Source organism: Aulonocara stuartgranti (assembly GCF_965226115.1).
Source record: "Aulonocara stuartgranti genome assembly, chromosome: 2".
Classification (NCBI taxonomy): Eukaryota; Metazoa; Chordata; class Actinopteri; order Cichliformes; family Cichlidae; genus Aulonocara; species Aulonocara stuartgranti.
Genome location: NC_138940.1, coordinates 32,315,806 through 32,329,732, shown reverse-complemented (window position 1 = coordinate 32,329,732; position 13,927 = coordinate 32,315,806). Strand labels below are relative to the sequence as shown.

The 13,927-nt window shown below is 42.9% G+C and overlaps 1 protein-coding gene across 1 annotated transcript; it reads right to left on the bottom strand.

The window, feature by feature from the left end:
• Nucleotides 1–649: 649 nt before the first annotated feature.
• On the bottom strand, nt 650–3,273 carry tlx3a (T cell leukemia homeobox 3a; the record flags this gene model as incomplete). Its single annotated transcript, XM_082543296.1, has 3 exons — nt 650–964; nt 1,589–1,826; nt 2,847–3,273. 3 exons carry the CDS (start codon nt 3,271–3,273, stop codon nt 781–783), a joined length of 849 nt encoding a protein of 282 aa, XP_082399422.1. The 3' UTR covers nt 650–780.
• Nucleotides 3,274–13,927: the final 10,654 nt, after the last annotated feature.

Sequence of the window (13,927 nt, the reverse complement as noted above, 5' to 3'; positions counted from 1 at the left end):
TGGAGCGCCTTACAGGTGACTGTGATGGTGCGCTGTAGTCTCGTCAGAGTGAGTACATCTATAAATGAAGGTTTAAACACCAGAACAATTAAGAATTAAAGAGGAAGTCGATTTTATCTTCGTTGTTTTGAGCAGACATTCTTGTTTTGTACTTTGATAAAAACACAAAGAGATCTGGCCTTTCTCATAAACACATTCCAACCCGTGCACTTTGTTGTGTAGCTGCTGGAGTGCAGGCCTAGATGATTATCCTCCCACTAAAATTTAAAAAAAAAAGAAAAAAAAAAGGTAATAACAGAGCCAGCTGTAATCAAGTCCACTAAGTAGGGTAGACTAAGGCGATGGTCGCACTGAGAAACCACACCTTTACAAAACACTGATTCTTGCATCTCAATGTGGAGAATTAATTACCTCCATCATGTCTCCTCTTATAAGTACGAGCGCAAGAGGACAATCACATGGTGGCGAGAATTTTTTATGGTGGTAAGTCTTTTTTCGTATCCTTTGAATTTGTGTAGTCCTGGTGTTTCCAAGTACAAAGCTGCAACATTTTGTCCAATAAAGTTTCTGCTTCAGGACTCACCACGACTTCAGGTCCACTTTCACAACCACTCAATCGGGTTCTTCCGTTTTTGTTTTTTTTCTGGTCACACTTTTTTCCCCCCCTCCACAGTAAGGATCACAGTAAGTCCTACTGTCCTCATGTAGGTCTAATTTAATTAAAGTATCCTCGCAGGGCTGTTAGAGGATGCTCAGTGATTACCGCTTGGTGTCTGGTCTCTACTCCCTTTCCTCGGCCCAGGGTTGAAGGTTCTGCAGCGCATACAGGGAGGAGTTATGGGCGCACAGTGGATCTGATACCGCTGATTCGCTGAGGGACTTCTGGAGGGCGGACTGCTGCAGCTGCAGGATGAGGCGATTGGCCTGCTGACGCTCCGCCTCCCTCTCCTCGGCTGTCTGCCTCCTTAAAAAAAAGAAAAAAAGAAAAAAAAGAGAGAAATGAAACATTATTTTTGTTCAATAATTTTAAAAAGGCTGTGTACGATTAAAGGAGAGCGACAGAAAGTCTTGAAGTCGGAAGATTGCTATTTGCAAGATGAAAACAGCAGCTGTGCCTTGTTAGGAAAAAGGATGGCGATGCAATAGATCTGTTCGAAGCATAAAAATGAACTCAGTAAAAATATTTTGGGAATCTGAAAGGTGAATTAAGGGCTTATTAATCAAACAATACAAAACCCTTCCTTGTTATTATTTAATTTAATTAGTTTCACTTATTTGTTTATTTTTTTTAGAAGTTTTTCAATTTAATTTGGTCGGAATTTAAAGTATTTAAACTTTAAAATTATTTCCACATACTAAACATACTACACTAAGCTAAAATTTAAATATTTTCTGTAAATGTATAGTCACATTTATGTATTCGTTTTCTTTTGCGACTGAGTCCGTTAACAGGAAGATGTCACTTGGAAAGTGGAAAGTTTGTGTTTTCAGCGTCTAATAAAGAAGTCAACGATTTTTCCTGGAATTTTTTTTTAAGTTCCTATACGGGCATCATTTTTGACACGTTATCATGACATTTCATACCAACCTCCACTTGGTCCTGCGGTTCTGAAACCAGGTTTTGACTTGCGCGTCTGTCATCTTGAGACTCTTTGCCAGAGCTGCCCGCTCGGCGCTGGCCAGGTACTTCTGTCGATGGAAACGCTTTTCTAACTCACATATTTGAACTCTTGAAAAGGAGGTGCGCGGCTTTTTCCGTTTAGGAGGCGTCCGGTTCTGGTACGGGTGCCCTATTCTCCGCGTAACGGCAAATGGCACCAGAGCCGCTGCAGGAAGGAGAGACGGGGAGACAGCGATAAATATGAGGTGAGATTTTATACAGCAGCAGACAGACGATTTCTGTGTGGAGATCCAAGGCCAAATATCACAGAAATCTGCCCTGTGCGACAACAGTGCCCTGTTTATGCGGTGCATATGTGAAATATGGTGATTTATATTATATTTATTAAGCAAGTTAAATCTGAGCAAATCTTGAAACAAAGCAATAATAAATAGCGAGTAAATATTTCTTCTTGAAGTTGTGTGAACTTTAGATATTCGTGGCACTGGTAATTAGAACAAGAGCAACAACAAGCATTTTGGTCTATCACCGTGGAATTGTGTGTCTGTATATTTACAACTATATATAATACATGTATTATATCAGGCCTGTGGTCATAAAAGCTTCCATTAATCTTCAATAAAATAGGCCACAGGACTATTTGTGTAATAAAAACGTTTCAAATCCTCTTCACACACCCTTATAAATACAGAGAACTGGTTATAGCTTTTATTATTTTACATAATTGTGCTTCAGTTTCCTTGAAATTTATGAGATAAATCACTCCATAGTCCAATAATCAGCTTATTTATAGTTATCTTTAATTCCATAAATTAATGCATTTATTTGAGTTACTTTCATGTTTATTAGAAAACTGCAACAACGCCAGGTTGTTTGGTTTAACTGTGTTAATGCACTGGGCTTGTTTTTCGCAAAAACGTGACGCAGAAATTAAACATTCAAGTTCTACAACTGAAGCCAATTGAACAAAGCGGATGATGACGTTTAATGACAGTCTGTAAATGTAGTGCATTCTAGTATTTTTTAAAACAACAACTTGCACAATGTTCTATATATTTACGCCTTTTTAGATAAATAACGGGCAAATAAATTAAATAGGCTTTAGAGTTCTACAGATATTTGGCAGAGGTGCTGGTTTTTGTAATGGCTGAGCAGCACTTACTACCGTTTTAAACATTATAAAATATTAACGAGGGGAAGTCATTAGTTCTAACAGCTGGCCTACCTGATATTCTGTCCTTGGCAAACCTGTTCCCTATCCAAGGGAAGCACAGACCTCCAAAGCCAGGAACAGCGCTTTGCACGGGGGCCGGGGGTCCCGGGGCTGTCACTGGTCTGTGGGCTGGGACGCGAATGACTCCCCGGCTGCCCAGACTCCTGCTCTCTCCGTATGAACCTGAAGCCTCCACCGGAGGCATTACACCGGAGAGGGAGATCGAGAGCGCGGTATATGAGGGCGCGTTGGCCCCAGTCGGGCTTCCCAAACTGTAATAACTGTCTCCGTTACTTAAATCTGATCCACTTTGTCTTCCCGCCGTGCGCGCGTTTTCTGGCTCAGTACCGGCTCCCAGAATCTGGTCGATGCCGAAGCTTATGGGCTCGTGATGGGCCGGTTTTGGAGGAGGGCTCGGCGCGCTTGGTGCTTGCTCCATTCCTCGCTCGGTCGCAAAAAGGGCAAGAAAACTGAAGCAGATGGGGGGTTTTAGGCGTTGTTCGCTGTGAGGTCAAACTGTACCAAAACTCATCATCAGAAGTGTCGCCATCGCTATCCAGCCGTAAACCCAGAGTCCAGCGCGTCCCGGTTGTCTCTAACAGGCCTCTTTCAGAGGACTGGGTCCTCTCTACAGGCTGTGGTGAAAGTTTGATGGGCGTTTGGCGAGATGTGACGTTCTGTCCTCCTCTCAGCGCATCAAAACGCTCCGTCTAGCAGCTCCGTCCTCCTCCATCCCTCTCCACCTTTCATTGGCTGGCACTGGAATGACTGATTGAATGTCAGTGGGGGTAGGCCAACGATTTGGCACAATAATCAAGATTTCACATAACCACGGGCGTCAGCGTGTTATATATATGGTAAGATATGGCATCTTGATGTTGTCTGAGTGAGTCAGTATTTCATTTGGCGTTTCTTGTAATTCTAATAGAGAGCAGGGAGCAAGCAATAACTCTATGAAAATGTAAATGGAATATCGAAAAAATCGGACCCGGGGGGAAGGACCAATGTTCTCTGCTGTTTGGCGATGGATTTGAGCATTTCAACCAAATAACGTTTTGTCATTTACCTGTCAATGTTCTGCTCGTATCCAGAAATACATCCTGAAAAATCACTTTTTTCAAGTTTTGTAGTAAATAAAGGAAAAACTTTTTGCATACCCTGAAGTCTGACGAACTGAAAATTCTGCCCGTTTCCACTTTTCAGGCTAGACGCAAAGTGCGAATCATTTGTCCTCATACTGCTGCTGTCATTTCTTGACACATGTGGAATGTGCAAGAATAATAAGTTCACACGAAAACTGGCTGAAAGCTGTTAGAAAAAAAACTTGGTGATATAATCCCCTACAAATATTCTTCACCTTATAAAGAACTCACCAAAAAGGAAGAAGATACATTCCCAGTTTATATTTAAATCCTTCACTTCGTCCGCACCATATAATCAAATACAAAGAGTTAGTTGTTACAATTTGCATTTTTTAATATTCCTTTGTACTCTGTCAGGTGGGTAAAATGTCGGACTTTTAAATTTAAACCAGTAAAACGAAATTCGGTGTCCGTGAAGTGTCACACTTAAAATTTTAATCTTACCACATTATTGCCGAGTACAGAGAGAGTGTGATCACATTTTCTGGATGTTTAGGTGTGACGTTACTTACAAATAATTTCTAAACATTTACTTCATGCTCTGGTTGAACGTTTCTATTAAATGTGGGAAGTAATATCAGCTTACGAGAGGCAAATAAACACCCCAAATCCATGATAATAGCACTCCAGTGCGTAATTACGCACATCCAATTCATGACATGACACCCATCATGTAGCTCTTTAAAACAAAAAAACGACAGCAGCCTTATTGAACGTTGGCAGAATCACCAGCACCTATTGAGCTTGGCAAAGCAATACACGGCCTTATTTGTTCCTGGTAGCCAGTGCCACATTAAATGACCTGACAAGGGAAAGCCACGGGCTACTTCAGATAAAGTGTCCGGACTCTGGAAGCTGCTAACCGCTCAGATTCAATGTAACAGGCGCCCAAAGTGACCGGGTAATCACATTTTCACTAACTTGTCTCACGGACAGACAAATGTGCGTGGGGTTGGGATGCGGCAGGTGGCTTTTTAGGCTATCACATTACAGGACTTTAACAAACTAGTAGCTACCCAACATACTCATTTATTGACAAGGTGGTTTATATTCGTTGGCTTTTGTTCATGTATTTAATCCGTGATTGGTTTGGAACTGCTGCGCTTTAATTGCCGAATTAATTTATTTAAACACTTTATTTAACATTATATGGATTCTGTTGTTTTCTTGTGTTTTCGTGCGCAATTTTTGCTACTATCGTCAGTCTATTGTTGTTTTTAAATCATCAATAATTATTTAAGAAACGACTCAATTCATATTTTGTAGTCCACTTTAAGACCTGGGAAAATCTTCGGATTAAATACATTTAAATAGTTAAATTCCAGCTTGTGATACAAAATCAAATGCAAAAAAGGAGCATATATATATGTATATGTATGTGTATATATATATATATATATATATATATATATATATATATATATATATATATATACATACACATATATATGTGTGTGTGTGTGTGTGTGTGTGTTTTGTTTTTTTAAAGAACCCATATCTCGCCCTTTACAATAAAGTCTTATGAAGCAATATGCGATGGGACAAGGCCCGGGGTGATTGTTTGGCAATATGGACAGAGTGTTGGCTGGTTCGCCCTGCCATATGTGAGCTCACCGGTGGCTTTTGATGGGGGAGAATTGGTCTGTTATAGCTGTCATCATTTCAGACATTTTTATGTTTCTTCTCTTGATGACATTTGCAAAGATTATTCCCTTATGACGGAGTTGTGAACAGAACACAACACACATTCAGCTTCTTTTAATTGCACGGACACTTTTTTTTTAATAGGATGAGTCACACCTACATGGCAATAACTGCTGAATAGCTGTTTCAAGAAAATGAATAATTATTGTATTTATCCTGACTCCTGCACAGAGTGAATGTAGTCCCACCAGTCCGCACGGAGCACTCGTTGCAGATGCTGGGTGTTAGTAATCTGGTGTAATCCAGTGATTATGATTGATTATGACACGTTATCCCTGACCTTCCGGGATTCCACGATGGCACGGGTTGTCCAAAAACAGCCCAGGAGAAACCCCAGCTTGCATTCTGCCAGGTTTGTAAATTCATTGATCGCGTGAATGCTGGATAAAAAAAAAGTGCCGGACTTTTTCATTGGGTCGTGGATACAGCAAGAAAAAAAAATATAAGTTTAAAAAAAGATGCTGAGGGTCCATTTCAAAAGCAGCCTTAAGGTGATCTCGTTTAGACCAAAATATTTAGGCACTGTTTCGGAAAAACCTACCGCCGGTACAATTAAGATGCACATCAATCCTCGTTTTTTTTCCACAGGCAATATAAAGCTGACACCCTGATTCCAAAAGTCCAAAAAGAAACGACAACAAAAGAGTGAAAGAGTGCGATTTGTTTGAGAAATTACCACTTGATCTGCATAATCGGGGGTCTGGGCTGCAGCTCGGTACCCGGGGGCTGCGTTTTTATTGCGCGTCTCTTCGCCGTTATCAATTTCAGCAGCGCGCCTGACTTTTTAAAAGGGGGACGAGGCCGGCTGCTTCTGAATAATGAATGACACGCTTTTATATTGTCGCTAAAGTGCCCGTGATGTTACAATATGAAAAGGCAGCGGTAAGTAATAGTGCATTTAAAGGGGATGTAGTGTATTATTATGATGTAAAAGAGAAGGAGAGAGGCGAGAGGGAGAGAGAGGGAGATGAGTGGAGAGCAGAACCCAGAGAAAGAGAGAGATTGTTTTATTACAATAAGAGGAGATGAGTTTGCCTCGCAGCGAAATGGGGACCAGTTAATGAAACTTTACCGCAGCTAACGATTTCCCCTCCCTCGCTCTAAAAACCGCCCTTATGAAATATTTAAACTATTTAATATAGGTGGTATTAAGCTGAAAGACACTGGCATTGGCCATCTGACAACATTTACAAGGCTGTGGATTTTTCTAAAGTTGGGTAAACAAAGCTTTACGGCCCGCTTTTTTTTTCTCCTCTGCGCACATACACCAGAAGTCGTGTAGTAAATCACGCTTACATTGAGCGCAATATAGTGAAAATGTGTTTTACTGTTGGGAGACTTGATTTAGTCTAATTTACACTTTTCTCCATACCCACGCCATGAGTCCCCCCCTCACAGATGCAGCATAAGCCCGTCTTGTCTGTAACGGGGGGGGGGGGGGGATTGCATGGCCCCAGTGTGGGGGGAGATAGTGTTTCATATTGACATGCTCAGTGGGATTGTTGGATGAGAAGAGAGCAATGGGATCCCCCATCAGGGACACAGACAGGACCATCCTCATCCCTGGGCTGTCACAGGAACACTGCTCTGTGCTCCTGTGTGGACACTCTTATCTGCAAGACACTTAAAAAGCAGATAAACCATGTAAAATGTCACCGTAAATGTCAGTTATATGGCCTGGTAGATATTAAAGGGTTTTAATGACCAAATATGAAGGTTATAATCCCAAAAGGTTCATTTTATTGGAGGGAATCTATTTTATATTTCCCTAAAAGACAGATGATAGCACACCTTTTGCCTTTTAAATGTTGTAGGGGCTGATTTTAAAAACGTAGTGGTAGATCTTCCTGTGTTTAGATAAGACACAAGTTTATTATTTATTTATTTATTTATGTATAGGGATGGTATTTGTTTCAGTGAATGTTGCATTTTTTTGCTAAACTCAAAAAACAATGTGCTTTGGTTTTGTGTGTGTGTGTGTGTGTGTGTGTGTGTGTGTGTGTGTGTGTGTGTGTGTGTGTGTGTGTGTAGACCATGTTAGCCTGTCTGATGGTTGAATGCATGGCTGCCTCTTCACGCTGGTTAAAAGTCAGGGAGGGAGAGTCGGAGGGAGGGGGAGGAAAAGAGTGAGAAAGGGAAGTAAGTAACCGCACAGACATGGATTTTAGGGATGGACAAGAGCAAAAAAAACCCAGGATGGGTGGATGGCTAAGACTTAGATGTGAGAGAAAGAGTTAAGGCATTAGTCCGGGGGGCTGATGATAATTGGACACATGGCTTGAGTTTGAACAAGAGGATTCTCAAAGTATACTCTTTTCTTTGTGTGCGCGTGTGTGCGTGTGTATCTAGCTGTACGTTTGGAAGTTGACCTGTTAGATGTGAGCTGAAGGCTAAGTAAAAGTTTCCCTGCTTTTAAGTCTCTCATCACACTCAATAGCTTTCAAAGGGATCTGCCATTGACAAAATGACTGATGCAATTAATAAGTGAGTGTGTGGGGTTTTTTTTTTTTTATCTATAATGACTGATTTATGTGTGCATGTCTGAGAGAGAGCGTGCCAGGGTGGGCTTGTGCTTAAGAGCAGCTGAGTGCTCTTGAACGCCCCTGGTCGTGGCACTAATGTGTTAATTCATTACTGCTTGTAGTCAGCTGCATTGTGTCAGTGCAGTGTTTCCCGTCTCCCTCTGTCTGTGTTCTCTCCACTTCATAAAAGCCGATTATGCTGCATGTCGCCGCTGTTCCACCCGTTCTCTCATGCCTCTTGACCTCCTCACCCCTCCTGTTGCCTGCCCGCGGGGCACTCATGCAGGGGAGCAGAGGAGGGAGGGACAGAGGACCAGCTGCCACCAGCCATAGAGCTCTGGTACCTGGCAGAGGCAGCTACTCCAGCACCCTGCTTTGCTGGGCCTTCTGGCCCCTCAGGGTGGGGGCTGGGGGTGGGGTGGGGGGGACACCAGCCTCATGCCACCAGCCCCACCTGTCTTGCCCTAGGCGTAGTGTGACCGATTAGACACACACACTCAGATATATACAGCGTTTCCCTGCTGAATGAGTCTAAAAATTTGAGTTTTGATCCAACGTGAAATGAGAATATTGCAGAGGCCGCAGAAGTTGTGCAGTCCAGGGAATCTTTCATTTGAATTAAAAACGCAGCACTAGTACGAAATCTTTTATATGCTCTGCGCATGTGTCTGTTTTAGGAAATAGGTCTATATTTAAATACAGATTTCCTCAACACACATGCACATATTGACACTACTACAGTCCTCTGCACGCTCTCACACACACACACACACACACACACACACACACACACACACACACACACACACACACACACACACACACACACACAAGGATACACAGAGGCACTTTGCTGTGAGGCGTGAAAGAGCGAGAGCTAAGTGAGGCCACTCCGGAGCACTATTCTCTATATTGATTTCCCATTATCAGACCCCAGTCCCTGTGGAGTCATTAGTACTGGGATCAAACAGACAGACAGAGAAGGAGACTAATACCAGTCACTTACACCAGCACAGGGAGATCACCTTACCTCCCCGAGGGTAGGAAGGCCAGAGAGGAGCATAGGAGGAGAGGAAACGAATGAGAGGGGGGTAGTGGATGCATGAGTGCAATGGGCTAACAGATGGAGATGGCAATGTGTAGAGTGAGAGGAAGAGGAAAGAGGTGGGGTTTCGAAGTGGAACGTTCATGGGCAAATGGTAGACACCTTTGATCACTTTATTTGCCCACTCTGTTTCGTCTGTTGTGGTGGAAAAAGCTTTCGCTCGACTTTTTAGCTATAGACATCTGCAGCAACCCACAAACATTTGCCTTTTGTTTTTTGCTTCGTAGATCTCATTATGTTTTCACAGGTGACTTTTCTCTTTGTCCAACCTTGTAAAAGCTGGCCAATATAGCTCCTCAGCCTCCTCTCTGTCAATAATTTTATAGTAAAGATGCAATGATGAATGGTTTTCATGTAGCCAGCAGCTGTCCCCACACCGGAGAGAGAGACAAAGAGGGAAAGAGAGAGGGGGACAAACAAAGAGAAAGAGTGAAAGAGGAATATGAAATGTGAGATGCTCATTTTGGTCCCTTGCTTCATAATTTCTGTGGATGTATTTATCCTCCATGGATTCAGAGGGAGCAATGAATTCGTCGTATGAATCAACACCATCAATCTTATTCACTTCTGCCTGCCAGTGAGCCCTGGAAGTGGTGGTCAGGCTTCAGTCCGCACACTCAGATCGGGCCACACTGACACACACACATGCACGCTCGCACACACACTGCTCAGACGGGGGTGACCCTGGCCTGACCCCCCTGCTGACCCCCAATCTGTTCCCCAACCTCACACCATGAGAGCCCGGAGCACACTGGGATAGGGACACGCACGCTCAAAGACACACACGCACTGGCACATTGTGCAGCGTGTGATCTGATGGATATTTCCTCAGACAGTACCATGTGTGTGGGCAGAGTGCGTGCGGACACCATGCGTACGTGTGTATCTAAGTGTGCGTGGTGCCATAGCCTCTGCCCCCTCCCACTGGTGTTAATTGATTCTTGGTGCGCTGTGCTGATTGGTGTGAGGACCCCTAGAGGCGGGCTCAGTTCACCCCCCAACACACAAACACCATGCCCCCACCCCCATTTTATGTAGCACCTGACTCACACACATGCACAGTACACACCACACAGACATACAGTATCTCTATGTAATGTATGTCCACAAACTGTTAAGAGCGCATGTGTTGACTGTACCGGTGAGAAAATACACATGCACATGCTCACACTTGTGTCTTTCAGGGGGTTTTCACACCCCGGTAAAGAGGAAGCTGGCTAGCTGACATGAGCAGATTGTGGATCATATGAGACAATCCGCATAGAAAAAATCAGTCTTAGAGGTGATTCGTGAACAATATAGGTGGGCGTAGGTGTGTGTGCATGTGTGTGTGTGTGTGTGTGAGAGAGAGAGAGAGAGAGAGAGCCAAAAGAGACAGTAAGAGAGATGAATCTCCGGTTATTAATTTCCAGCCGCGGCCCCTGGGTGAGATGTTAATATAGGGCTGATTGTGACTAATTTCTTATTAATTGCCATCAGCGATTACACAGTGGCCAGTAATGTGGCTAATTTGTTGAAATGAATTTGGTTTTTGGAGGCATTTTAATTGCTGCAGGTGGGCAGCGTCCTCTGCACACTGTCACTTTTGTTTTTCAGCAGGAAACTTTTGACGTCGCGCCGCTGCTGTGTGTGACTAGTAACAGCAATAATGTGTGAATTATGTCGCATTATCCTAACAGCACAGAATGTGTACATGTCTGTGTATGTGTAATCTTCGCATGCGTTTCTCCCTCTTTGTCTGAGGACATGCACGGAAACAAATCTTTGCAGCATCAGTGTAAATGTCCTTGATATCTTATTCATCAGCCTTATGCATCCTCCTCCTTCCATATATCTTCGCACGTTCACGATCATTACAGCAGGGATGGAGAAACATTTAAGTTGTTGCCTTTGTTTGTTGAATGTTTATAGCTTCCGTTTGCACAGTCTCAACGACCACTGAGGAACCAGTAGATACAAAATCCAAATCCTCCTATAAAAGAGGAGATGCCCTCTGGGCAGCCATAGCTCATAGTTGGCCTGATTTAGTGGCAGCCAGGAATCTGGGCTTGAATAAAGACAGAGAGAGCGAGGGCAGAGTGGGAGAGAGAGAGGAAAAGATAGCTCCCTGTGTGATAAATAGCCCAGGCTCCCTCTATTGCATTAGCCGTCCGGGCCGATAGATTGCGAGCCCAATAGACCCAGACGTATGCGATTGGTTTCTCATATAAAAGTTGCATATTAAATTCCTTCACAGGACTGTGCCCCCCAAGCATGAAGGAGGGAAGGAAGAAATGGGAGTTAAAAAGCAGAAAGTGGAGAAAGCAATGGAAGAGCAAGAAAAAGGCTTTTTATGAGAGATGAAACGAAGGCAGAGTTGGGGAAGCCTGAGAAGAAGCGGGAAAGATAATGGCAGGAGAAAAGTAGCTTGATGGTAGAAAAGACAAATGGTGATGTCATGTATTTAATAAGTCCGTGGATATTGGGCGATGAGTGCGACCGTACGTCCATTTAATCAGTATTGCTTCCCAATGAAGATTTCTCTCCTGTTTGTGCACGCCCGCCCTTCTTCTGTTCTCAGCCGTTCTCCACACACTAACGACCTCTCTAATTGTTTCCAAGCTCATTAAGATGCTGATGTTTTAATAGTAATTAATCCGTCATTTGCCTACATGCAAACGCGGGCCACTGAGGTTTGTTCATCGCTCTTTCAATACACTGATAATGCAGTAGCCTAGTCAAAGGAGACAACATCCTGCTAATTTAGCTCATCACTGTTAATTGGTTGTTAAGTGCCTTTAATTACCAAGCAGGCTTTGGGATTTAGGTCTGCAGAATGAGAGGGATCCCCGTGATTGTCCCTGTTCGTCTAATGAATCTTGAGTGAACTTTGAAAAGTGGAATAAATGACCAGAGAGTGAAAAGAGACTCGCACTGACCCCGTTCTCTTTTCCATCTGAGCTCCCTCCTCATTTCCTTTCTTCTTTTCCTTCCTTTTCTCTGTCCTCCTGTCCCTTCCTCCATCTCTCTCTCACTCCCTATCTCTTTCTCCAGATATTATTAACTCATTAAGTTTTTTTCATTATTTTTAATAAAAGATGAGTTATGGCTTTAGCCTCACTGTGGCAGCATCCCCCATACTCTCGCCCTCCCTCCCTCTTCTCTCTCTCTCTCTCTCTCCCTCTCTTCCCCTTCAACCATTTACTCCCTCCCTTCCTTTTCCTCATCCTCCCATTTTCTCCTTCCTTCTCAGCCATATTGCGCCTGCTCTGATACATCTGACCCCTGAACTGCAGTCTCTGACCTCGGTGTTACCGGTTGCAACCTTCTGTCCGTCTTCTTTCCTTTCGCCACACTCACTCACGTCTATCAATCATCTCTCTTTCTCATAGCGCTGAGCAGTCTTAAGATGGCATTCATAAGATTTATGATTCATGATTCTCTCTCTTCTCCTCTGTCTGTGTGTGTGTGTGTGTGTGTGTGTTTGCAAGATAGGAGAACAGAGAGAAAGAAAAGGGGAGTGCGAGAAAGACAGACTGAGGGAGAGGGAGAAGGAAAGGGGCTTGTCGATGACAGACTTGAATAATGACAATATCTATGATTGATAGCTTATATAGGGCTAGTTGAGTGTGTGTACTGTATTTTTGTCTGTGTGTGCGTGTGTGTTAGAGTGACAGAAAGAGAGTTTATGTGTTCCGTTTTCACCACATTAATCTAATGTTAAAGGAGCCATGATGAATGGTTTTCATGTGGTTTGAGCTGTCAGTGGTCACAGCGATGGAGAAGAGCAGCAAGTGACCAGAATTACCAAGGGACACATGATTTTTATGTAGGAATAGAGGGACTCTAGAGGGAGAAGAAAAAAACAGAATCAATTTTCTCTCTGATATTAACCAACTTTAGTGTTTTGAACTGTGGAAGCCCGACGTTATTCTTTTTCTTTCTCACAATGTAAAGTTTCTTTCTCAATTTAAAATTCCTTCTTCTTCTTTATTTAGTTTTGTATTCATTTATTTTGCAGAGCCACGCTGATAATATACATCTGATAGTAATGTGTGTTTAAAGCTGCAAACTGTCAGGTAAAAGATGGCCACAGGTATGGTCACATCTGCTCTGCTTAACAAGCCTCTCTAACCTGCAGCTCTAAAAAAAAACAAATATTATGCAACAAATACAGTTGTGGTGAAATGAAAGCACAACCTCTTTCTATTCTAAGGTATTACATATTAGAAAATCACAAACAAAATCTGTTCTTTTAGATAATAACAGATTCAGATGAACAACAACCCATGACATATTACACTGTCATTAGTTATTCTGCAAAAACTAAGCCAAAATGCAACAGCAATCTCTGAAAAACTAATTACACTGTGATTCAATAGTGTTTGCTGTCAGAGAGGTGACCTCACATTTGACTACTTTGATATACAAAGGATTTCATGGTTGACTCGGTGACTGCAAGGTGTTCAGGTCCTGTGGCTGCCAAACATGTCCCAATCACTACCCCTTCACCGCTGTGCTTGACAGTTAGTACGAGGTGTTTGTGCTGAAGGGATGTTTGGTTTTGACCAAATGTGGCATTGTAATTATGGCCAAACATCTTCACCTTGGCTTCATGTGTCAGAAGGAAATTGTTCCTGA